Raw genomic sequence first — 27,685 nt, 5'->3', positions numbered from 1 at the left:
ACCGACTTCGGCTTACTGCCGCAGTAATTATTCTTCTTAACCAATACTCCATCTCATTCGTTGATTCCGAAGGGGATTCATTACGACCTTGTCACGAGTCTTAAGACTGGTTCATTCCTTTTCGCGACAACCTTAGCGACACTAGAATTCTAGTGTCGCTAAATGAAACTGAATTTTAACACTCAGTGGCATTATTTCCTGTGATATTGCGGCGGTTATTTCATGTGTATGTTTTGTTCGCTATCGCTGATCGAAAAATATACTTCGACGGATCGGCCAACTTACGAGAGGAAGTAAAGTGACATTCTGGGCGTAGATTTATTATCTAGCATGAGCTGCACAATTTATGTGGTATTAAACATTGCACATATTCCACATACATTACCCTTTAATGATGTTGTTATAAAAATATTGCGGGAAGTGGGAATGTTGTTCAAATTTCCCTCCCACTGGTGTAATAGAAAATACCGAAACTCGATTTCAAAACTGCGGCGAAAGTGGCGCTGCTCCATTTGTTGCAATACTTTTGAATCCGACTGTAAACCAATGCTGAGGTCGGAGTAGCAAAAATTTCTTTACTAATACCTTGTATATACTATCCTTTTTGTATTGATTACCCACCCTCTCCCCCCGTCACAATCATGGATCCGCTACTGCGAAAAAGTAATCAATGGAGAGGACGATTTATGCAAAACTATTGTTTTGTTCTATAAACGCAAAATTTATTCGTATTTATCTGTTGTTTTTTTTCAGAAATACCCGCAATATTTATCTAAAACCGTGAAATCTAAGAATTTAGGTGGGTTACAGTATTGGTAAAAGGTACTAAGGAAAAATAATTGGGCTGATTTCTAGTTTAAAAAAGTAATCAATTACGAGTGCAATAAATTACTGATTTTAAAAAAGTAATCACAAAATTACAATTTCAATAACAATTACTTATTGTACGATTGTGTACTCCAGAAACCACCTGGGAACTGTCGAATACTCCAGTAAAAGGGTGGAATAATTGAGTTACGTAAATTGCGCAATTAATCACTTGCAATACATACAATTATCACTGTTGTAACAGCTCAATGGATGCCATACTTTGTACCCGTAATTAGCTGGCTACTACGTATGAGTGGCTGAACATAGGAAATAATGGTGCTCGCAAGGACTCTAATTAGAACTTAGGGCCCCCACGCACTGGCAACTTTTACAAAGCAACTATTTAGTTGCTCTGTGGATGTTCAAATGAAACACACGAAATTGACTGTGGCCCCGCGCACGGGCAACTTTTTAGTTGCCGCAACTGCTGTGTGTTCCATAGGGACTTCCTCAAAGCAACTAAATAGTTGCTTCGTAAAAGTTGCCAGTGCGCGGGGGCCCTTAGTGAATCTGTGAAATCAGTAAATTAATCGTCGATTATTAGCGAGTAACGATTCCTCTTTCATCGTATAAGGAGTGAATTACAAATAAAAATGATATTCAGTAACAATTAATCATTAATAGCAATCCTATTACTTTTAATTCATTACTTACCAACACTAGTGGGCTACGACGAATTCAATTTGTGCGCCATTTTGCAAGGAGCTGGAAGTTGCGGTGGTTGCGGGCGCTTCGACACACTTCATTTATTCCGGTACAGCTGATGGTGGCACTTCAAGTTATGCGATGAGAAGTGAAACATAAACAGTGTACCGGAATGTGACTTAGAAGGCGGTGATAGGAGTTTTCAGTTGAACTGGCACATCTTTTTCAAAACTATTAATTCTCATCATGGATTCGTGCGGTCGTGTGTGCGACCGCAGCGAAGAATCGGGCGAACGGAGCTCGCATTCCTGTTACCGCGAAATGTACAAAAAGAGAAATGTCCTCAGTCAAGAAGAGAGACGAAGGAGAACGTTGGAATCCCAAAAGAAGTAATTTTTTATTATTAGTGTTAAAATAAATTAATCTATCTCAGTTTTCTCAAACGTTTCTTGTATTGAAGGGCGAATGATTCTTTTTAAAAAAGCCATTCCCATTCATTTATATTGAATCATTTTAGGAGAAGAAATGACATTTTTGATCTCAACAGAAGTTTGGATTTCAATGAGGAAACCGAATCTATGGTTGAAAATATGGAAACGGAGAGTGCACCGGTAATATCTACCTAAATAATGTTTTTGTGATAGGATGACAGTTTATTAAAAAGATTATATGTAATCATGGTTTTTTGCCATTTACTTTATTTCCTTCATAAGTGCGAGAGAGGAAAAAGAGTTGGAATAAGGAAAATTTTGATGCATTCTGAATGGATGACTGAAACTCCTGAAGACCTGCAGGACTCCTGGTGTTTTGTTCCGTCCCCTGTGGGAAAAAGATGTGTCCTTATCGCTCAAAAGGTATGCCTGATTTTACGCTCTATCAATGCACCAATTATTTTTTCCCAGAATTCACCTGTTGATGTTCCTCTCTAGGGTATCACGAAGATTTTCTCTAAATGGGGTAGTTTCTTGAGAAAATTCCAGTCTTCCTTGCCGTCTGGCTTCAAGGGAGAGTACAGATATGGACCTACAATTCTAGACTGCATATGGAGTGAATCAAAATCAATTTGCTATATTCTGGACGTGATATTTTGGAAAGGACAATCTTTTAATGAGTGTGAGGTAAGATGCATCTCTTAATTATTGGGATTTACCAATCAATAGGTAATCTGGGATTTCTAAAACCAAATAATTTGTATATTATGAATACACTAATGGTGGGTAACGAATCACAATAAATGCCTTTTGTTTTCTTCGATGAAGGAAACTACCCTATTCCATTCAATTTTAAAGTGACAAATTTCATTTGAATGTATGGAAATTCAATTGAATTTTCTCATATGCAATCGAATTTCCATATATTCAATTGAAAGTTGTCACTTTTCCTTTTAACGGCATTGAATATTTCCAATAGGGCTAGTTTGTATTCTGATATGTTGTCATATGCAAGATTTATACTGTTAAATAAAAAGTTTTGGGCTATGTTGCCGCATCTAGTTTTGGGTGGCCCCAACATTTCCCGACCGATGCTGGTCGCTCTTCCAAGGGAATCTGATGAAGTGGGAATTTAAATTTATGTATGTAGCTGTATTGGTGTCCGAGGGTGTAGGGAGGGCCCTGACCCGGGTACCTGACACGGATACCTATTTATTTGAATTTAAATTCCCACCTCATCAGATTCCTTTGACAAAGCATCCAGCAACGGTCGGGAAACATTGGGTCCACCCAAAAATTTACGTGGTGTATTAGCCCAAAAGTTTTTATTTAACATGACTAGTACCCGCAATAGTTTTAACGAGGAATTAAGATTTATACTATTTTTATTATTTTATATTCAGCTCTTATGCACATTAGCTGTTTTTAGTACTCATGTAAATTAAGGTGTAAAATTTAAATACTGTTATTATCATAAATAAAACTAATTTGACTAAATTTCCATATTATTTCATAATTAACAAAAAATGCCAAAAAATATCTATATACTTACATAACCTAAGGTAAAAGTTGATTTCTCAAGAATGGTTAAACGTAATTTGGTACTTTAAAAAGCAATGTAAAGCTGAATTTCTGGGCGAATCGCACTCACCCCATGTTCCCTGTAATAATATTGCAAATCAGCCATGGGACGCACTTGCCCCATGTACAGGGAAAGTGCACTCCCTTGATGAGTTTATAAGAAAATATATATAAAAGTGACCACTTTACAGAGAGAGGAATTTAAATCTAATTATCTTTTACAGTGATTCACAGATATATTATGTATTGAATCTCATGTTTTTAGCGAGCCTGGAAATTTTTCCAAAGTTAGTTATTTTGTTATAAGCTATTTTTGGGTTGCACTTACCCCACCTTACCTTACTTAGGTTTTCTTTGTATATATATTTTTTTCGGGATATGCCTAGCCATAATCTTTCCATATTGACTAGAATTTCCCTCAGATACTTCTGTTTCTGCTGTAACTGTTTTGTCATAAGCTTTTTGCAGCCTGTTAATACTTTCACCATAGATAAATCGTTTCAGGCATTGTTTTGTGTAAGTTTTTAATTCTCATAATGAATCACAATCATACACTCAGCCCTTAATTTATTATTAGCTAACACAGGTTTTGGGAACTTAGTGTCCTTTTGTCATTTGATGAGTAGAATGATGGAAGGGGGAGTTGATGTAGAGGGTGAGGGATAATGGGGAAATGGAGGGCGACGCTCATTTTGATGATGTAGTTTTTTTGTGTTCAGTATGAGCAACCAGGGTGAACTTATGTGAGAGGTTGTTTGGGAGAGGTAAGGGGGGTGGGGGAAAATTACCTACGTGGTTGTTGTATAAAATATTATCATGTCTAACAATTTCAAATTGTTATAAAAAATCATGTTAAAAGCCTTTCTTAATCAAAGTATGTCAAATTTTGTGATTAAAATTGCTATATATATGTATTAAAACTTAAATTCTCTGTGATTTACATAGCCCGGGAAAAAAATCTGTGATATTGATGAAATGCAGTTGAGTTGATGATGCCCTACTGGAAGTTGGTGTAAATTGTCCAAAATCAACTTGTCCGCAAACAATATATATATATATAATATATGTATATATATTCTTGCTGAAGTTTGAAAAGGTATTATTCATTTCATCCAGACATATTTTAACTAAGGAGAATAAAATAACATCAATTTAACTGAAACAATTGGAACAATTTCAGTTTTCCGATGACTTGACTTCTTATCACAGGCATTACTAATTTTTTTGATTCATTCATGTGATGAATCTGCTCTTAATGTCAACTGGTTTGGATCATGTATCCTTTCATTTTGATTTAATCTTTTTCTTTGCCCTGAAAACAAGTACAAATGAAGATTGCTAGCCATAAAGGAAGTGTGCTCACAGAAGAGGGTTCCCTGCTAACCAAGTTTTCTCACACCACTCCATCATACTAATGATATAACTCAGGGCAAAACAGTACATGGCTAAACACTTAATTTCAGAGCATGAGGGAGCACCTAGTGACTGCATGAGGCATTTAGGGCATGGGGGTGGGGAAGTGGTTTGCTCTCATTCTCACTCAGTCTTACATGTGGGATCATGGAAAATACCGCATTTGGTTTATTTTCTGCAAGAAGCAGTAAAATGTTGTGTCCAAAAACTTAATTAAATTAAGCACAACATGTATCAAGCCTAAAATATGGCCTAATATGATGAAATAAAAATTATTGAGGTTGGGAAAACCTCAGTAAATATTATAAGTAACAATTTTATGAGCACGCAGTTGCCTCTCGATTGTTGAGCTCCCTCTAGCCTGACAATCTCGAGACTCATAGTATGCTTTGGCACTCGAGCTGACTTGTAGCAATGTGTAGACAGGTATCAACCTGCTGTGTTTACACCCATAAATATTTTGTTACTCGATAGCTCATTCAACACTGTCACTCATTCAGAATAAGTCATCATGCTCATTATGATGTACCTACTCGTGACAAGATAAAGCTATAAAGATGAAGATGTATGTATGTACTAGGAAAAGTGACTTAGTGCTGCATTTTCAGTTTGAAAATTAGCTGCTCTTATTTGTTCTAAATAGAAATAACTAAGCAAATATTGGTTTTTTAATAAATCCAATGCAATCAAGCCCAGATTAACGTATTATTTCCACATCTTCCATCACTTCTAGCAATCCTGAATAGTTATCAAAAAGCTGTACAGTTTTGTCATGATTATCAGAACAACTAAGGTCAACAAAGTGCTTTAAAAATATAAAACCCATGATAGTTCAGTACATAGCTCTTGTCAGGAGCAGGTTGGAGTACTGCAGTGTAGAGTGGTCTCCATACAGTAAGAGATATATTGAAGCTATTGAGAAGGTTCAAAAACGTTTTTTGAGAGCTTTATATGTGGAAGAATATGGGATTTATCCTGTGATGGATAACCATGTACCATCCAATAAATTGTCACTAATGTATGACTTAGAGAGACTTGAAAATAGGAGGCACATGAATGATCTCATGTATTTACATAAAATTGTGAGTTGTGCGAGTGACTCCCAAATGTTAGAGATGATAGACTTTTATGTTCCCAAAGTGTGTTGCAGGAATAATAGACTGTTTCAGATAAAGGGAGTTAACACCAAGTATGGTGAAAATTCACCTCTAAGCAGAATGTGCGAGAGGTATAATAGACATTCCAGGGAACTGGACATATTTGGACCAAGGTCAAAGTATATCGACTATGTATGAAGGCCTGCTGTAAATAATGGTTTCTGAACTTTTAATTTTTCTTTAAACTGTAGTAATACTGGGTACATTTATGGTTTTTCCTGTTATTGATGTTGATTGTTGGGTAAACAAAAATAAATGAATAAATAAACAATTGTACCATGAGAGCAACAACTTTCTAGATTTCCAACAACATTGAAGAGCTATCGAAAAGCAAAAGTTCTGCTGTGATTAGCGATAACAACTTTATCAACAAATATCTCACATGTCTTTATCTAAGAAAGACTTCTTTAAAATACCAATAAATATAATTCTGGTTGTGCATTAAGCCAACATATTATGTGTGTTTCACAACAGAAACATGTGACTCATATTTATACAAGAACACGGGGATTACACTTCAAACAAACAAACCTGCGTGATACACACTATTCCGACAATGCCTGTACATATAGTTTCGTCAGTGACGTAACGCACGCATGCATAATTAAGTTAAATACATATGCTTACATGTTAAATACAAATAACAGTATAATCGCTCAAAAAACTGAAGGCAAGCGATAAAATACTAAAAGAACACGCTAAGGCACAACAATCACATCAAGATTTTCACTATATCACTGATAAGACACACAAATGACCTAACTCAGCGGATTAAGGGGATTAAGCATAGATTAAATAATACCGATATTTATAAATATTTTCTCCACAAGCAACAACTTAACCACAATTCAGTCAACCATGTGCACGTAAACATATGAATAACAGCATCATGGTATTTTTGAGATTTCCAATTGGATATTTGGGAATTTTAATTGAATTTTTGGATTTTCTATTGAATATAAAGAAACAAGGGCATACCCAGGATCATAACTGGGGGGGGGGGGGGGGGCAAGCCATGGTCTAGGGGGGAGGGGGCAAACCAAGTTGTGACAAATAGTTTTATTTTAGTTACATATCTTGTATGTACTAATATGTTTCATTTTTCGTGGGTTCAAAGAAAATTTGTTGAATGCTTTTGTTTCAATTCAGTACTGATTTTGCTTAAAGACTTTTGCGATTTTCGCTTTTAGAGGGGGCAGCTGCCACCCCCCTGCCTCTCGCTGGGTATGCCCATGTAAGGAAATCAAATCGAAAATTGGCATATTCAATTTAATAAGTTTACAGCAATGAAGCCAACAACTCAGCAACTGGGGGGAGGGAGCGAACTGCCAATTTACCTTCTTGTCACCACCATTAATTAAAGCAACATCCATCCTAATTAGGAATGGAGTGGCATCAAAAAGTGATCACTCTGTAACAAATATTTGTTTTGCATGGAAAATATATCACGTTTCCCATATAATGATGAAATGAGGGTAGGTACATGTTTCAATTTATTGAGTATCACAATCAGTGATCAACCCTTTCACTGCTGCACACTCTCCGCAAACATACCGTCACATGCACTGCGAAAGCACTGAGCACATGTAAGGCTCAAAGAAAAGGTACATTCGCAGCAGCCTGCCATTCTAACATACTAGGTACCTTCAGAGCAGCGAAAGAGTACTTACAATCTTGACGTTGGTCTCACAAGCTCTCCTGTTGCCTTATCTATCTTCTTTTTCTTCCTGTTTTGTTCATCTGCTACGTTTCATTCCCTTTGAATCATTTCAATATTCTGATGAAAATGAGGATATCAGTTGAGGTTTCTGAAATCTTGTATTTGTAGATGGAAGAGGTTTTGTAAATCTTAATTGGACCTCCTTAGGTGAACAAATTGCCTCACAATGGGGTTTTCTAGAGGATTCCCAGAGGTACAAGGAGATTTGAAGAGTTTTTCTAAACCTTGAGAAACCATAGAGAACCCCATTTCAAATTCTCTGTGCAAATTTATAATGAAATATTTATTTTTTTGATGCTATGGAGATGTTTTCAACAGGATTGGGGGATGTTCTGCAACAGTTGATGAAGTGAGGATTTCATTACAGGTCTTAGAAACCTATGAAGAAATTTCTCTTGGCAATCCCAGAGGTTTTCATTGTGAGCATTGCATTGGGGTTTTCGAATGTTGGGCATAGCTTTTAAGATGCATCTTCAATTATAGTCTGTTCACTTTATGTTTGCGGGTGAGCTTTTGTGCAAACTCTCGGATGGCTTCGCTGATTGGGGAGGGGTAGTTCCGAGAGAGGGAGAGAGAGGAGTGAACATAACGTTGCCAAATGCACATAGCCTCCCCACTTTGTCACTTAAAACGTGCGAGCCATGGGGTGGCCACTATTATTTTGGCCCCGGCACCGAGACAATATACCTGCTCATTTGGATGGCATTGGGGATAATCCTTTCACGAAAGCCCATGACATTGTCAGCTACCGTGCTGAATGAGGCACCGTGGGTGGTTGGCACTCTTAGTCACATACAGGGAGAATGCGTGAGGTTTGGCAATGCTGCTCCGAGAGCGGATTCACGATGTTCACTCGGCAGAGGTCTGAGAGCGACTCACTGAGGCCACGCCCAATGGCGGCTTGCCCATGAGGACTCTCGGGCACCCCCTCCCCCCCCAAAGATTTGAAAAAGGAAAAAAATGAAATACCCATTCAATTAACCAAAGTGTTATGCATCTAATTAATCAGTGTTTTTTCAATCGCAAACATCGAAAATGTAGGAAAACACTCAAAAATAGTGCGAGAAGTTCACATTTGTGGCCACGGGGCACTGACCAGAACGTCCCAATCCATATTAACATGCAGTTATACAAAGAGTGGTTGTGGTGGAGGCTGCTGGTGCTTTGACGCGTCTAAGCTTGTGCCTTATGGAAGTCTTGGGACGCCGCGCGAGCATGCGCAGAATGACTTATCTAGTGAGTTGACATCGCGGGGCCAGCCGGCGGCCGTATAATCTTGGTGTTGCAGTGTTGCAGAATACCTTGTTTTGGTGACCAGTCGACTTATTATGTGTAAATTGTTTTAAGGTAAATAGGCCTAGTTGTAGTTGAGTTAATCGAGCTAGTGTTTTAGTGTTAGTGATTGTTTTGTGTATTAGTGAGTCATAATGGTCTCTAGAATGCCTTAAAAACTATCTAAAATATACAAAATTTTCAAAACTTTTTGTCCCCCTGGTGGAGTGTGCCCCTCCCAGCATTTGACTCACGAGCCGTCGCTGGCCACGCCAGCTGTTTGCTGATTGGCCAAGGGAAAGTCACGTGTCGAGAGACTTTCCCTCCCCTCATCTCCACTCGCTTTGGCCACACCAGCTCACCCGCAGAGATAAAATGAACAGAGTATAGTTTGCTAGAGAATGTTGAGGAAAAATTGTGGATTGCAATACTGTTGAAAACCTAACCAACATCTCTTAATATTGCCTTATGATTCCCTTCAGGGTAATATTGAGGCAGTGTGTCATTTAATTTTACTCTGCTTAAAAGTAATGACTGGACTATTAACTGCTTATTTTCAGGCAGAATTTCGTTTTTTCTGGCTGAAGAACAAGTTTGAGGAAATGCCACTTATGCCAGAAACTGCACAGAAGGAAATTCAACTTCAAGTACTTCCCAGCTCCCCCTACAGTCCGTCTGATTTGGCCAGTGAAATCGGCATCCTCTCTCCATGGGCCTCTCAGACTTCAACTCTGGATGGCATCTTATTCTATCATAAAAATGGGCACTACCACTCCGGTAAAACTACGCCTCTAGTCACTTGGCTGAAGCCTTTTATGCTGCCAGAAGCTCTTGGAGTTGAGGTAGGTGTACAGTGCCTTTCTTGCTCTCCAAGTATTCTACTGTTCGAAAACTCTTCTGCTGCACTAAAATATTGCACAATGATGAATAAAACTATGCACCAAGTGTGCTTGATGTTAATTTTATTGTGAAATAATTGCCATGGAGCTGTTAGTGCAAGGTGTGTTAAATCCCTGCCAAACATATTCTGTTTCAAAATTTGTTGCGATCTCAAACTATATTTCTGTCAGTAGTAGTCTTGTAATTATTTGCAGTGAAGGGGGGTGCCTTTAATCAGTCTCACTCTTCTGTTGTAGCAGAACAAGTACCACTTATTCAGCATGACTTAATGGTAGTGGAGCTGACTTTGTGCATTGTCAGCCTTATGAAATAAACTAATTACAATAGCCTCTTTCATGGTTATGAAGTAGTATACTTGTGCTCTTTGTTCATTAATTTAGGTGTACATTCAATGTTTCAATGCATGCGCTCAGAAATAGCACACTATTACAGTATTTGTTTGCTGTTCTTATTCATTAGATGAGTGAGTTGGTTGTGAAAAGTTAAGAGGTTGGATGGTTGTGAGGTCAAATCTTCTCTTAGTCTAATTTTGTACACCTTTTAATTGTTTTTATTTTCAGTGGGTAAGTTTTTAAACCCATGTCAATATAATAATAATAATAATATCGTTTATTTTCGTAGGCACTGGGGCCCATGAGAAAATATAAGTACAGCTTTCTACATTTCACATTGAGATAGATAAATAAAAGAAAAAAAGTAAATAAATATATATACATATACAGACAAATGTGAACAGTGCATATCGTCTAGTGCATGAAAAAAAAAACAATACAATATTTTCGACAAAAAATAAATAATCGCACTCAGATATAACACACTAATTACAAAATTTAAGGTGACAAACAAAAGAAATACGAACAAGAGATATGAACATAAAAAAGTGAATATAAACAAGAAATATGAACATAAGAAAGTGAATATAAACAAAAGAGATTTAACTTGGGGATAAGGAGGCATTCTTCAGAAACCCATATGTGCTGTGTTTAAACCTATTGATGTTTGTACTGCTTCTTATTTGGGCTGGGAGAGAGTTCCATATTCGTGAGGCGGTTACTATGAATGATTTGTTCATATGAGGCGTGTGATGTTTTGGAATATGGAGGTCAATGTTATGATTACGGGTAGGTATATTATGAACCTCAGATTTTCTAACGAATTTCTCGTACAAGTATGGCGGGTAACCGGTCGTTAAGACACTAAAGGCTAGAGTTATTATGTGAAGGGTGCGACGCTCTTTATACTTAAGCCAGTTAAGGCGGTTGTAATAATTACTAATATGGTCCCATTTTTTTAAATCGTAAATAAATCTTACTGCCGAATTCATGGCCAATTGGAGTCTGTTATTGTTTGCGTCGTCTTGGTTAGTGAATAAGGCTGTACAATAATCCAAGTGGGGGAAGACTAGTGTTTTAACTAATGAAATTCGTATGTCGGGTGTAAGTATTTCTCTGGCTCTGACAAGTTGATGCAGTGATCCCAAAAATTTACGCCTCGCATAATTTGTTTGAGGCTTCCAGCTAAGGGTTCGATCGAATATGACTCCAAGGTTTTTTACCGTTTCCTCATAAGGTATATTGTGGCTACCAAGTCTTATTTTTGGTAGATTTTCATGGTCTAATTGGGAAAAGAAATAATTGCTCCCTATAATTATTGCTGTTGTTTTCTTGTCATTGAGAACCAAATGATTGGCCTGCGCCCAACTGTTAATTCTCTCGATGTCCTCATTGATAAGTGCTATTGAATTAATGATATTGGACGGCGATGAATGACGATAAATTTGAAAATCGTCGGCGTAAAGGTGGTAGTCACAATGCATGAGGACATCAGGGAGGTCGTTTATAAAGAGAGAAAAAAGAAGTGGGCTAAGAACTGAGCCTTGTACCATCCCCACGGGATTAGGGATCCAGTTTGACTGTAGGTTACTACTGACCACCACTGCTTGAGTGCGACCGCTGAGGTAAGATCTAAGCCAGTCAACAGCACTCTTTGAGAAATATAGGCTGAAGCACTTTGCTACAGTCGCATACCATTATGTATTTGCTGTGTTTTTTGATTGTACAGCAAATATTCACAGTTCCCCACCGAATTTCACATAGAATTCACAACTTCCCAGTGTCTTTCACCCGAAAAATTCACTTTGATATCACAAATTGTGGGTTTGTGACATACCTTGGGAAAGTGTCTCTTTATGCAGACTTTTCAAATGCAGGCGATGTGATCAGTGACAGAGGGGTTTGCTGGGTTGAAAGCCCCCCGTTGAGCCTTCAAAAGAGAATCCCCTTTTTGTTTTCCATACACCCTGGAAGGGCCCTTAAATCTCCGCTAAACTCTTCCCCTCCATTTCAAAATCCTGGCTACGCCACTGGTTCACTTTCGTCATAAAAATCAAGGGAAATACTTGGGCTAGTTTACTTCCACTGTAGACTTTCTCATGCACTGTGCACTTTCTCATCCTTCTTGGAGCTTTAGAAGAGTGAAGAAGGTGAGTGCAAATGTACGGATGGGCTGATCCACCAGATCTTGATCCTGGAACTCCAATACTCAGAACCATAGTTACATATAATTAACGGGCTTTCACCTATGTTATTTTACTTTCAGTTGCAATAGAGATCCATATTTTTTTTCATTTTTCAATACTCACATTACCTCCTGAGATATTTGTAGTGCATATGAATGATCTTAACCCTTTTGCAGTTAAGTTGATGATGTCACCAAATCCTGCCGTGCTGGTCTCTGCGCCTCCCCTACTCCCATACAATGCAGGGTTCATTTTTGCTTGTGAGCATTCCCCCCACTCAATGAGCGATTCTCCCTGAACAACTTCATGGAGTGGAACTCTTATGACATCCCTAACTCATGAAAAGTGAACGGTGACTTCTTGCATTTTTTTACTTTTTCACATTATGGGTGAATGAGGAAGATTTTGGAGTGACGTGTGATCCTTTCCATGCTGAAATAGCACCGAGGCAATTTGTAAAATTTTCACTCAAGGAAAATGAAGGCTAAATCCTCGGATGAAATGTTATTACATGTTTTTAAGAAAAGCATAAATGAGATCCTTTGGCATAAATATGTATGACTGGGTGTAGTGCTACATTATATTTAATATTAGTTTAACCTGTGAATTTACCAGAAATAGTGTTTGGGGAACATGCTCTAGCAGCTACTTATCTTTTATTCATTTAACCTGGAACTAAATCAGTATTCTACCTCCCTACCTAGGCACTGGTCTTCTGTAAATAAAAAATTCACAAATTAATTCCCAGTCATTTGAAATTATCCCTGCGTGAATTAGCCAGAAGAAGTGACTGAGGAGGACACGATGCCAGTCCCTCATTTTGGCCATAGATTCTATTGTCGAATGTGAAATAATATTTTGTGTTGCGCACGCATCCATTGAGGAGCATGTGTTTCATCATCCGCCTGAGCCATCATTCTCTCATTCACCAGCTGTGGTACTTGCGCTAACAAAACGGCACTGTCTTTGCATGGAGCATTGGTGAACACGCCAAATGATACCAGGATGCACTTCTGAAGATTGGTTAGATGCAAGAATAATGTAAATCTTATGTCTGAAAGCTATGGTAAAGGGAACAGATGGAAAGAATGTCCACGTTTGTTCTTTGTGAGTGAAAACAGTTTCAAAAGCCATTCCACTTTCGTCTTCAGGTCAAAGGTGATAACCCTTGATTGTTTGCCATAGCGCAGCTCTGGCTGTCCTTCTGATGAGGGCTGAATGGTCAGCACTCTCTCTTCCACACGTTGCTGATTGGTTAGCCATGGTCTCTGTTAATGTTAGGAATATGTATCTTATTATTATTACGATGTCTCTGAAAGTAACAAGATTTTGTCATGACAAGAGTGACAAAACTATAGTAATGTTCCACTCAATTTTTATCATATCAGCCAGTTTTGAAATTAAAGTCTCCCAATGAATACATAGCATCATTACTCATTAGTATTGAGGCTTCGAAGAAATTCCTCAGCAGTTTTTTATGGAGTGTGCCCTGACACCCTATGGATGTGAGTGAGGCCCCAAGGAAGAGTGAAATGGCAAAAGATTGATTGTATCTTCAGAAATGTGATTTTGGAGGAGGAGGGTTACAAGAACTCAACTAGCAAAAACTAGTGAGCAAATTTCTCACAAAGTCCATGCAGAAGGTGAACTATTGGAAACGTTTAAAACAAGAAAAGGAAAGCTCATGGGACATTTACTCGAGCATGAAAACTTCATATGAAATATTATGGTAGAATGGAATATAATATTTTTATTATGCTCTAGGTAAAACCTATGAGAGCAAGAAAAAAGGGAAAATACAGGAAATGTTCTAAATCTTAATAAAGGCATTTTGACAAGTAGTAGATATTTATACAAAAGATGTAAAATATTCAATACTAATAACACAGAAATATAAGTTTTAACGTAGACAGTAATGAACACACACATACATATGCATATTTATGTAGAAAGTTTTGTTAACATACACAACTTTAAGATAATAACTCTAATGAGTTTAGGAGACTGAATTAAGCCCCAGACTTCAAATACGAGTACAGCCTTCTTTTAAACGACTGAAGTGATTGTGACGACTTTATATTTGGCGGAAGAGAGTTCCAGAATCTAGACGCAGTTGGATGAAAAGATTTGAAATGTATATTGGTGCGGGCTTGGGGAATTTGAAGGTCAGAAACACGGCGGGTGGAAATTCCAGTAACTTTTTTGCGGGAGATGAATAATTCGTACAGGTATGCAGGAGTCTGTTTTTGGAATAAGGAGAACAGAAAATATCCCAGGATATAATCCCTTCGGCTGTGAAGAGGTAACCAATTCAGATCAGTGTAGAATTTGGACAAAAGTTCATCTCTACGTAAATCAAATATAAATCTAATACAGGAGTTAATTAACTGTTGCAGACACATTTCAAATACACTAGGTAAGTCATTATAGACCAGTATACAATAATCAATAATGGGGAAGATAACACATGTGACTAGCATAATTCTCGTGGAAATAGGGAGGTTTTTCTTTTGTAGTTTCAATAAATAAAGAGCCTTATTCCCTTTATTACATATTTCAAGCACATGCTGATCCCATGATAGATTGCAGGTGAGCGTGAGTCCAAGATATCTTACAGTCTTGGTAACCGGCGCAGTGGTGGAAGCGACACTTAAATTTGGGAGGCTGTCATAAGCAATTGTGTTTAGAAGTCTTTTATTACCAAAAATTATAGCTTGGGTTTTGTTTGGGTTCAACTGAGGGCAGTTCAATTTAGCCCAGCTGCATATTGAGCGATGCAAATGCAGAGCGAGCGAATGCAGATGGTAGGGAGAATTCTTGGCACTAGACAAAGAGAGGACAACTGTGAACTTTGTTTGTAGTAGCATTGGCGATGGAAATGGCGTACACCTCATACGTGCAAGAGAGGAAGGCTTTGACTGAGAAAAAGAGATTGCTGGAAGTTGTGGCTGCAACAATATGAAGAACTGGTTTAGTGTTTAGTCAGTCGATGTCAAGAATGCAACTCATCAGAGTCCCACCATGGTGAAATTCCACAAAATAGAGCTGGAGGCCATAGTTGATGGGTTTTTTTTCACAGTAATACGGAAGAATAAACATGAGTTTCCTTGCAATTCATCATTTACGCATTACAGAGCATTCTCTCTCTCATTTCTTGATTTAAATGTATGACACTGTTGACTGTACGCACTGTCAATTATTATATATTGCAATTTATCTGATATATTTTAATTTATAAATGTTAATTATTGACATTAGATTTCACTCTCTCTGATCTTAGATACCTGATGTCTATTTACAAGAGCAACCTGAGAATTACGAGTCAATGGAGAAATATATAGCCGAGAATATTCTGAAGAGTAAAGAGAGGCGTAAGAAGAGGATTTCGATGGAAGTGGATGATGAAGCTGCTCTTGCAGGAGAAGAGATGAAGGTTGATGCCAGTGATCCAGAGGAAATAGAACCCATGGCTCGAGGAAACTCTCCCACGGAATGGTAATACATACATACTACTTAATGACATTCATGTAAAAGACGTTTTATTTTTCCATAGGGGATCTACATCTACATAATACCCTGCAAGCAGCCTCTAGGGTGTTTGGCAGGGGGTTACATATTACAATCGATTAAATGAATGAAAATTAAAGAATCTAAAATACGTATACTTCAGAATAAAGTACATATATATTTAGGTCCAGAAGCCTCTTAACACTGCTGCAATGAAGCTGGAGCAGGCAACAAATTGGAGGAAATACTAGGGAACAGTACATTCAGCATAACATATGTATGTCACTTTAAAAAAAGGCAAGTGTCTGCTTGAAGCAACTATTATCAGCAACCGACTTAATGCAAGGCCCTATCTGTTGTTTTCCTGAGAACCCGCGCAGTCATTGTGGAGTGAGTCACTTGCTGGCGCTATCGATGACCGAATCTCCGAATTCCAGTGCGAGGCAATTTTCCTGCGACGTGAGCGAGTACACAGGAAACAGACGGAGTAATTAGTCGTGTTCAACTCGGGTAAATAATAATAATAATAATAAATTTATTTCACCATTGGCAAATTACACATCAGCAAGGCTAAAGTCAATATGAGATTTACAACTAATTACATACATACATGAATACATGTTTGAAAATTGCCAGGTTCTTGGGAATTCTCAAGATAATCATTTCACTCTGATATATACAAACATTAGAAACAGAGCCGAGAAGGTTATAAAATACTAACAGAAAGCATGGAAATATATAGGCATTCAAGTTGCCATCTAGAAAATTTCCTTTATAATGCATCCTCCAGATATTCATTAGTACTGTAATAGCATTTTTCAGCTAGGAGGATATATAGTCTCTTTTTAAATTCGGAAAGTGATTTGCTATATTTTATTTCTTCGGGAATTTTATTGTAAAGGAACGAGGCAGAGTAGTAGGGACCTTTTAGGCAGAGAGAGCTGACTGGTTTGAATGGATGTTATTTCTAGAACGGGTGAGGTGATCATGGTAGGTAGAATTTTGAAGAAAATGGGAAGGGTTTGCTTTAACAAAGCAGGCGCATGTAAGGATATACAAAGAAGGGAGGGTGAGGATTTTAGATTTAGCAAAGAAGATTTTACCAGGAGTGCAAAAAGGGACATGGTACACAGCTTGTTTTTGGGCTGAAAAGGCTATTTTAGCCACAGGTGAGTTTCCCCAAAACAGAATGCCATAAGAAATATGAGAATGGATTTTAGCGTAGTATACCATTTTTAAAGTATCCACCGATACAATCGGATACAACCTTCTAATCATAAATATACCCACGGAGATTTTTTTGAGTACGACCTGTACGTGAGGTGCCCAATCAAGGTTGGTGGAGATTTTAAGTCCGAGGAACATTGTGAAAAAACCGCTTTTATGAAATTAAATATGTGAAATTTACTGACTTATTTTACATGAAGCAATTTCATCTTTTGGTGAAATTATATACTTAATAAATACTTAACTTTAATGCATAACTAACTTCATATTAAAACTTTAGTAACACTTGAAACTATTGATTATGCCCACAAGGTATGGTGAGTTCTCCAGAATTTTTAGTTTGAGCATGAGGATATCCAATAAATTTTATTTCCTAGTGTTGTGATCATGATGGGTTGGGCCGTTACAGAACATGTCCAAATTAGTATTAGCATGCCATGGATTTATAATGATGGTGGAATTATATTTTAAGCTTTCTTAATATAGGTGTACAAAATTCTCTGTTACAGCTGTATGTGATGAGGCAGAATTGTTTTTTGCGAAGTTAAAAATTTCTTCATTGAGTTAGATGACGAAATCGTTCTCTATGTCCACAATGATATTATTTTTTCTTTTGTAATTTTTTTTTTGTGTGCACATTTTTCTTTGTATAGTGAGGGAGCAGTTGGTGGTGAAGGAGCGTGATTCATTTGGTAAGTGAACTGCCATTACCCACGGCCTTTGCGTGAGAGAGAGGGTGCTCCTTCGTTGGATGGGATAGAGACCATGGCTCAGCACGGCATTGACTCTTGCATGTGTCATTTCTCTCACAATAATCATCCACCAATTCACATTTTTACTTTTGCTGTGTTTTTTGTTGTAATAAATGCTTTTCATATTTTATGCAGTACATCATTTCAAACTATCTCAAAGACCTGTGCATGCTACATGTCATGAAGCTCAACTGCTCAAGTGGCCTACACAAGGTGAGGTCTCAAAAGATAGTCTTCATAGTCAAAACAGCTAAAATACATGTAGTTGAATTAATGGGTTAAAACTTTATAACTTCTACACAACTTTTATTTGGATTGATGTAAGTTTTTTAAATTATTTTTTACCTTATGACAAGGCACCTTTTCCCAAGTAGCTGTACATGATGATATGGATTTTAAGTTTTAATGTCAATTATTATTAACCCCGAATGGTTTTAGCACTCATGTCACCCTTAGAAATATATGTATAAATATTTGTGAAATCTATACATGCGTACAATAGCACACTCCCGATCATCCTAATGGGATAATAATGGGGAGAGGTAGCACGAATAATCCAAACTTCTGCTTCAATTTCTTGTAATTTTCATAATTTACGTAAATCAAACAATCTACAAATATACTGAGCAAGGATTGGATTACGTAAACCAACTGGCCTGTCAGTTCTCTATCCAAGAATGTGACAGAAAAACTTGCATTAGGGTGGAAAAAGTTAAAGCTAAGGTAAGTAAAAGTAAAAACTAAGGAGGGGGAAAGGGTACAACCCAACTGAGTTGAAACTTAATAAACCACATTAAATTGAATATAATCAAATGACCGTTTCTATTCACTACAGTGATTGGACTTTATTTGTGCTCCTTATTATCAATTCATACTTTTTGTTAATGTGAAAGGCATTTTCGATGCAATGGGGTACACGCAACTTGTGTCCTATTATTTTGTATTCAGTCATTTCTATGTTACTGTGTAACCCTACAGGAATAAATCTACTGCTATTATATTGTCTTGAATGGTTCTGGTGAGCACTATCTATTTTGGACAACATTTTCAAGATTGTGTACCCCAATAACCATTATATGCACTTACCTGGGTACTTAGACGAAATGTCATGTAATCAGATCTGAGCTCATTTGCAAGCTTTAGTAGGAAGTTTCTTCTTGAAATCCTCTCTTTTGTAACTTCTTTAAAGAGAATCCACGCACTTATGCTGCATAGCTCTAGAATATTTTTGAAAATATGCAATGGCCTACGCCTTCTGGCAGATCTTTTGGAGTATTTTCATGCTGCAGAGACCTCTACATCAACGCCACATTTTGTTGTGTTGTAAAACTTAACTGACTTGGAGAGTTTCATCTCTGCTGGCAAAATGTCAATGGAAGGGTGTAGAGTACTCCGGACCAATACATTTTTTTTAAACTTTTTCCAGAAATATTGTTAAAGTCATATCATCCTTCTTAAGAAGTTTGGTGTCATACAGCTAAAAATGTGAATTTTTGGCAATTTGGGGTATTTTTCGTAGTATTCTGTTTACTGTCCCAACAAGAGTTGTGCCTGCCTCCTTTAATCTTTGGGCTAGTTTGACGGATGTGAAATAAATATGTGGTAAAGTTCCGTTTCATTTTCCAGAACAGCTCAGCCAGCATTATTACCACATGCTCTGACAGAGAAATATCATTAGGACATGTATCATCTTTACCAAGGTATGGGAAACTATTACAAACATATTTGTACTCAAAATCTGCAAGAAGCCAAAATATTTATGCCAAAACTTATCCAGTTTACAATCCATGTATTGAATGAACCTATTATTGCTTTTGATGGAAATAACTGTCCATCAACAGTAAGATATGCCCCAAATTCGTAACAATTTACTATTTTCAATGTAACTACTCCATATCTCTGATATTAAGGTTGACCTCTTGGATTTCAAATGACGAGCTCTTGTGAATTTCATGTTGAGCCTCATAATTTCTCGAAATCTGTTTCTGCCCATAGTATCACCAAATATCGGTGGTCCCCATTTCGCTGACCAGTGTTCATTAAGCTCTACGGTTCTGACACAGAGAGAACCTCCAACATTAAGGAGAACTATTAAGGTTAGACTCCAATTATCATTTTCCAGTTGTCCTTATACCTCAGCAACTGTGCATTTCTGAATATGTTTTAACATTCTTTCATCAAAAAGTAATTTCCAAGCACTGCTGTGGCATTCCTTACAGACAAATTGTAGGGCATAAGAAGATGGGCCTTGGGATGCCTTCAGTAAATTTTGCTACGAATTGCTGCCTCCATTATGGGAGGAAACAACTTGCACAGTTCACTCACCAATCCTCTCCTATCAATTTATTGCCAAATATGAAAGCATCTCTCTGAGGCATAAACCTGAGTTGTACCATACCTGAAGTCAGTGGAAAGATGAAGAGCGATGATGAGCATTAGTGGGTTCATCACCGGAAGAATGCACAGTCAACACTTCTGCATGTCCACTGTATCCTCTTCCTGTGCATCCTTCGGCAAATCTTTCAGCCTTTGAATGATCCTGTTAACTCTCATCAACGAACATTAATGGAGTGAATGCAGTTTCAATTAAATATTATAGTAGTTAACGATAGCTCTGGCTGCTATTCGTGAAATTTCCTAGGAAGAGGGCCCTCGCCGGGTTGGGAATGAAGCTCATGAGCAGCAGCACGTTTGTAGCCAGTCAATGCCGCCATGGGCGTACCCAACCGTACCCTAAATTTTATCAGCAGCTGCCCCCCCTAAGGAAGCTTAAGTAAATTTAGTTCAAAATAAAATTTTTGAAAAAATATTCTTTTAATCCAAGAAAAGTGACATTAGTATAAAATATGTAATTTAAGGTGGCTATAATTTTCTTGAAATTTTGGTTTCTTAACCTTATCTGTGTTATATCTTGAACGACCGCGGCTTGCCCCCTCTAGTTTTGATCCTGGGTACGCCCTTGAATGCCGCATTTCCATCATTGAATAAACACTTGGTGCGCTATTATATAATGATGGCATTTACTGATACATTGAATAAATAAAAAGTAACGTTCAAAGAATCCTTATGAGAATGAGCGTATACCTAAATTTTATCAACAACAATGAAAATTATGACCAAAGAGTAGTCAGCACTGCTATGAATAACTTTGTATGAGATGGAAAAGTGTCATTTTCCGGACTAAGTAGTGCCTAGTTTTAGCGTGTGCTCATTCAAATGTACTACCTTATAAAAAATAGGCAGTGTTGAATGCTACAAAGGTGAAATCATAGAGTGGTAAACTCAAAGTTGCAAGGAGTGCTCAAGGTTGCTAGGATGTCTCTTTGATTTGCTCTTACTTTGCCAAGACAAATAAACGTGAATTCTGCCACTGTTACGTTGGACAAGGGAAAATTGTATTACCTGTAAAATTTGCATTATAGGTTCTAGAACGAGGAAAATAAATGTCTCAAAGATTCCACGGAAAAATCAAAAAACTTATGCAATCAGCGATGACATGTTCAGAGCCTAAATATATAGCCGTCATTTTGTCCGGTCAGCGGTTTAAGGAGGAATGAGAAAAATTTTTTGAACCCAGAGTCGCTGGTGAAAGAAAATTGTCTGGTACATATTTTCCTTTCATAAAATTAGGAAAAGTAATAAAATGACATACTTTTATTCGTGTTTATACTTTATTGGCAACTGTTATGACAGTAGGGGAAAGAAAGAAAGAAATAGGAAAAACAGCACAAAATGGACAAGGACAAAGGTGAAGTGGAAGAAGCCAAAAATCAGAAGGTAAATAAGTGGGCAGATTATGTATCATGTATTTGTCATCATCTTTGCCATCATATTGCGATTGGAGCATCAAAGTTCACTTCCCATTAGCTCCTCAATACCCCACCGGAATGAACTTGCATGTCGAGGGGCATCACAAGTTGCTAAAATAATCAATGATATAAGGGCATGAAGTGGAACATAATACAATGACAACAAAAATTATCATTTGTGTCAACTGCGATAACTTTGTGCAACTACACCCAGTTAAAAATATCTTTGCAGCAAAGCAAGAGGGAGGGCCTTAAATGAGAGAGACTGTGCAGTGGGGTTTGCTGAAGGGGGAGGGCGAGTAGCGAGACAGAGAGAGAAGTTAACGTTACGAAATGTGCATGTGTCTTTGGTGGCCACAGGCATTTTAAGCCCAGCACCTAGAAAGTATACCTTATAACTCTGGAGGGGATTGAGGACAATCCCTTCAGGGAAGGTAATGGTCAGGTAGGTACCATGCCAAATCCAGTAGCAGTCTCTGCTGGTGAAAAGCATAACGGTGCAAGACATAACCTAATTTTCATAGAAAAGTATGGAAAGGGTTCGTGGGATAGGTACTCAAGGGATTGGAAAAGGTGCAAAAAAAAATAATAGAAAGATTAGAAGAAAAAAGGTCTGAGATGGAGGATCAGAAAGTAAAAGTATAAGTCAATAAGTTGCACTTGAATCAAAGAAGTCAAGAGCACAAGAGAAGTGCATCATTGGTTTCATCCATACTTTAATTAATTCTCCTCTATCTCTTTCATAAAATGTATGTGACTCAATTTCCAATGCACTACTGATCACCACACGGCCCCTTGAGGTTACAACTATGAGGACCAGGAACCAAGTTCTGAAGATTTATTTGCCCGGTCACCTTAGGAGGGGGGTGGATAGGAAAGGAAAAGAGGCATCGCCGCAATAGGGGAGGAGTGGAAGGGTGGGATGAGAGAATCACTAAGGTGACACGACCTACCACAAACAAAACCAGATTTAATGTGCCTACAGAAATGAAAGATTACTCTAAGAGGAAGAACAATCCTATGAACTCAATGTAGAATCCCTGCCTTCCACAAGAATGAGATCCCAAGGGAGGTTCTTAGAAGATTGTTCTTTCAAGTGACAACACACCGGAGCCAGGAACCAGTAATACTACTGATACACCCCCGCACTTCCTGGGAGGGGAGTGGAATGGGAAGGAAAAAGGATGAGAGGCACCGCCATGATAGGAGCCCGTCGATGCCTCCGGGATAGGGTAATACCCTCGCTGCTACGAAAGCAACCAGGGCCGTCTACAGTGAGATCAACACCCACTTCCCCATCCCATCCTAATTCTTCATTCTCTTCCACAGCCCTAATTAAAGCAATGCAACGCTGATGGTGCCAAAATAAACTCTAGGAGACATTACATTTTCTTTGAACATTCTTAGACATACAAAAGTTCGATAGCCTAACATGGTTCTTTAAATCCAATATGAAATCATCACTATCATACACTTGGATCAACCATGAAGATGACATTGACTCTTGCTTAAAGCATATGTATTTAGGATTAAACTAAAGGCATAGATGAATAATTTTGTAAAAGAATTATAATCATCACCTCACTTTTTCATTTCAGCAAAATTAGCTGGTTGCATTTCAGGGGTTTAAAAAAAATAATGATAAAAATGGATTTCAGGGATATTATCTTCATTTTTCATAAGCAATTCCAATAATACGTAACAATTTTTCTCTCGATATATACTTTCCTCTGAGGATCTCATAATCATATTCTGCTTAAGTTATATCTATATACAGCAAGAGGTGTGCAACTCAAATAATGCAGTACCCCAAAATATATTACCATCAAATATACCCATGAATGATGAGGATAATTTTGATACAGAGGATGTCAGCATAATGCAAATGCTAGCATATTTAATCAGTTGACACTATTAAAGGATCGTTGAAATCAGAGCAAAATATGAACACCGCTTAGAACTTAAGGCTTCAATTAATATTACCCAAACTCAATTGTATAATAAAGAGAGGAAAATTAACACTGTAGTCGCGAATTATAACGATTTCGTGAGCTATTACACAAGCACAAATAAACGGAGTATTTTGCCATGCAGAGAGTCTTCACTTTAATTATCTAATCCACTCATTCCCTTTATGATTGAATTCAGGCGGTTGCATTACATAAGGATTTAATGAAAAACGCAAATATTTTATGATGGATGTATAATAATAACAAACTATCGCGTAAAATACACACATCTTATCGACAGGTTACACAATTAGACAATGATTAAGGAAAATAACTGCGAATTCTCTCGAAATGGATCGCCGCGGATCACATCAAGGGGATTTACGAGCAATAAATAATTCAATAAACAAGGGGGCACCAACACCAATTCGGGAGAAAACACTGCCAAACGTAAAACGCTAAAGTAATCTCACCTCGACGATTTAGCCAATTCCAAAAATTGAATTAGAGCTCCCACCGCGACCGAGGATTTACCAAGCCCTGTGTTACATCATTCACATTCCCTGTCACACCCCTAACTAAATTCGCAAGTCAAACTCACATTCCAACCTTATTCATAACATTGGCGAGGGTGTTTACTAAAATAATGAACGAAGGTCATAAAATAATACACGTTCTCTATCAGTAAACATATTTATTAGTTCACCTGCAAATGCGAATTTACTCACAACTTTTACATGTTCACAAAAATCGTTCACATCATGATTCTTGCATAGTAATTATATATTGATAACACAGAGTATCAGCAACGGCCACGAGTCGGAATTTATGTGACACAAATCATACACCCGTCCTCTACGGTGAGGCTGATACTTTCGATCGCTAGGAAAATATAATAACTTTTGATTTCCGGATATTTGCACAAAATATAAGCCACTAAAGAACCACAATAATTAAACATTCGAAATCATATACATGGAAAATTCCTAGAGATAAGGCACAAAAAATAATACGCGACAACTACATGGCATGCCTCCCTCAAAACCCTTTTCCACCGCTCTTCCAGCAAGCTAATTTTTATACAAAGAGACATTAACGCCAAACAAACGATGTTACCATGAACGGTTTAGAGGAGGTAATTAATGGTTCTTTGACAAGCCCAAACACGGCTCCGCCGGAGGCAGAAATAAGCTCAGCAAACATTATTGAACATGTTTATTACTTCCAGCGATAAATACAAGGCAAATGCCAGCAACGAATTTGTTGGTGAGGATAAAACTTCTGGGACTAAATTTACGGAAATGGATAAGTGCACAACCAGCCACGACGCACGTGATTATATTAAGTTTTATAAAACAAGCCATAAAGCAGAATGACGAGAAAGGATAATGACATACCAACTAGCCACTAAGAGGTAAAATTGTAAGTAACATTTAAAGTTAAGCTTTCATAGTTAACTACAGAAACTTAAACGGCCACATCATGTCATCAGGGATGAGACGTTACACTTATTTTTCAGCTTGAAATAAACCTAACAAACTTATTCCATGTACTCCATAAGAACTTAGGCTTAGAATTTCCAAAACAACATGCGCATTATAACATGGGTCTTTCATAATAGAATGAAAATAACGAAGTACACTCTATAAACATTTTCTGGAAGGCGACATTTCACACCTATTCTAAAAGTATTTCTTAACAGATACAATTGCATTTTCAACTAAAATGCGTATTTGCAGACATTACCTTTTGCTTAAAAAAGTTACAGCATTAAAACTTACTGCACTCGGTGATACAAGACATAGCTGAAGGAGAATATATGAATGGTCAATCACTCAGTCCACATCTCAAAGCCTTCTTCAAACAATCCAAACCAGCTAAACATATCTGGTGTTGGAAATAAACACGATACTGGACACATTCCTTTCACGTTCACATATTAGGAATTTCTTGAGCAGTTTATTTTCAGTTGTCCATAGCGTATCTCCTGGTCCACTCCCGTGCATTTCGAATGGCCTCCGCCTCGTTTACCTTCCACAATTCAGCAACATCATTCGCCAAAGGATCATCTGGATTCGGTGCACTGAGGAGGGCTTGGATCGAAAGTAGCACCGTTCTAATTTGAAGAGCTGGACTCCACTTATCTTTTAAAATGTCTAGACAAATTCTCCCGAGTCTATCAATATTTGGATGGTATATTTTGGTAATGAAACGGACCTTTGGGGCTGACATTGGATAATCTTCCGGCAAGAACAACTCCAGTTTGAACAGTCCCCCTTCAAAAGGAGAATCTTCAGGGCCGGTGACAATCACATGGAAGTACCGTGCATTACTCTCATCTGGAACCGCGCTAATGCCAGGAACAGGTTCCTGCATCAAACGCTGCGTTTCTTTAATGATTCTCCTCGGTAAAGCGGCCATATCACAGAGCTAAAATTATCACAGTTTCCAATAATTATCCAAAACTTCAGCAGAGAAAAAAAACAGACAATGTAATTAAGGAAGGAATCCTTACCAACCCCCTGTAGTTCCACGATTATCGATGTTGAGGATTAAGAACGATAACGGTTGGCATTTGTTCGACCGTGTCAAAAAGTTTAGTCGATAGATGTCCTTCTAAGCTTTGGTGGCTTTCGAATTTGGCATTACATCGGCTCGGTAGCTCATTGAAATTTTGTTATTAACATTCAATCTCGGAAAGTCTATCAAAGATATTCATTCCATGTTTTCATCAATTTTCCACAAACTATTTTTGTATTTTAAATTCATAGTAATTCAGTTTGGATTATTTTCGGATTGAAAAAAGCATTACGATTGAGTGTGGTGTTAATTCCAACATATAAATGATGTTTACATTTAAACCAAATTAAGTAAGTAACCCTCGCAAACAAAGCGTTTTCATAAATACTAATTACTCGAAAATATACAATCATAAACGCATAATTACTCGAAAATATACCATCATATTTTTTCAAACTGCTTGCACGATAATATTACATCAATAATATAATGAGACGACTGGAAAACTCCACCGTCGCTGCAGGTATTGGCTGCTTATTTACTTTGCTTTCCTCATTCATTGAATTCTTAAACTAGATACACGAAGGGCGTACCCGCAGGATCATAACTGGGGGGGGGTGGAGGCCAAGCCAAGTTGTGACATCAGTTTATGAGATCATTTCCTTGAACAATAGTTTTATTTTAGTTACATATCTTATACTAATACATATCATTTTTCGTGGGTTTAAAGACAATTTGTTGAATACTTTTATTCCAATTGACTACTGAGTTTTCTTAAAGACCTTTTCTGCTTCTAGGGGGGGGGGGGGGGGAACAGCTGCCCCTCGCTGGGTACGCCGATGAGATACACATTAGAATACTTCAAACATCCAATTTCGTTGGTTAAACCTCGGTTACAGCTGTTGGATTAGACGTCCGCACTGGTAAGATTACATGAAATTCATGGGTGAGCATGAATCCGACTAGCCGCCCACCCACAATTCTCCCTCAAAAGGCACTCACTCTTCCCATCCACTGATCGCTCCACTTCTGCACATTCAGGGGCAAACAAGTTTTCACTGGGTGGTAACATCTGCGTAGTCAAACCCAGTATTTCCCATCAGTAATCTTACCTTGGCAGGTTTTCCATCTAAACCCCATTATTATACCTATTTCTTCAGCTAAGTTTTGTGCAGGTAAATAAGCCTTTCAATCATTCTGGGGACAGGAGGCCAGAATGGCTTTTCATTCTTTCCTGGGCCTCAGCAATCCTCAGATTACCCTCAATCTTCTCCTGGGTAAGACACTTGTAAAGCGATTTGGAACTGGATACTTATTTACCTTCAATAATTATAGATGTGTCGAGTATGCACATTAGGCCAGCCCTTATTTTTCATAATTGCGAAAAGTTATGTTTTCCTGGTCTCAAAATGAT

At 37.7% G+C, this 27,685-nt stretch overlaps 2 protein-coding genes across 2 annotated transcripts; one reads left to right on the top strand and one right to left on the bottom strand.

The window, feature by feature from the left end:
- Window positions 1-1,608: 1,608 nt before the first annotated feature.
- Window positions 1,609-18,123, top strand: LOC124165801 (snurportin-1). The gene is made up of 7 exons (XM_046543324.1): window positions 1,609-1,904; window positions 2,033-2,126; window positions 2,229-2,369; window positions 2,445-2,633; window positions 9,650-9,931; window positions 15,788-16,002; window positions 17,895-18,123. The coding sequence occupies exons 1-7, from the start codon at window positions 1,762-1,764 to the stop codon at window positions 17,923-17,925; spliced, it is 1,095 nt and encodes a 364-aa protein (XP_046399280.1). The 5' UTR covers window positions 1,609-1,761; the 3' UTR covers window positions 17,926-18,123.
- Window positions 18,124-24,430: 6,307 nt separating this feature from the next.
- Window positions 24,431-26,363, bottom strand: LOC124165340 (ubiquitin-conjugating enzyme E2 N). Its single transcript, XM_046542698.1, has 2 exons — window positions 26,267-26,363; window positions 24,431-26,181 (listed from the first exon to the last, which is right to left on the bottom strand). Exon 2 carries the CDS (start codon window positions 26,170-26,172, stop codon window positions 25,717-25,719), a length of 456 nt encoding a protein of 151 aa, XP_046398654.1. The 5' UTR covers window positions 26,173-26,181; window positions 26,267-26,363; the 3' UTR covers window positions 24,431-25,716.
- Between the last annotated feature and the right edge of the window lie 1,322 nt (window positions 26,364-27,685).

The sequence above is a fragment of the Ischnura elegans genome, chromosome 9, assembly GCF_921293095.1.
Source record: "Ischnura elegans chromosome 9, ioIscEleg1.1, whole genome shotgun sequence".
NCBI classification, from domain to species: Eukaryota; Metazoa; Arthropoda; class Insecta; order Odonata; family Coenagrionidae; genus Ischnura; species Ischnura elegans.
The sequence above is the reverse complement of the archived record's forward strand: the minus strand, read 5'-3'. Positions and strand labels throughout refer to the sequence as shown.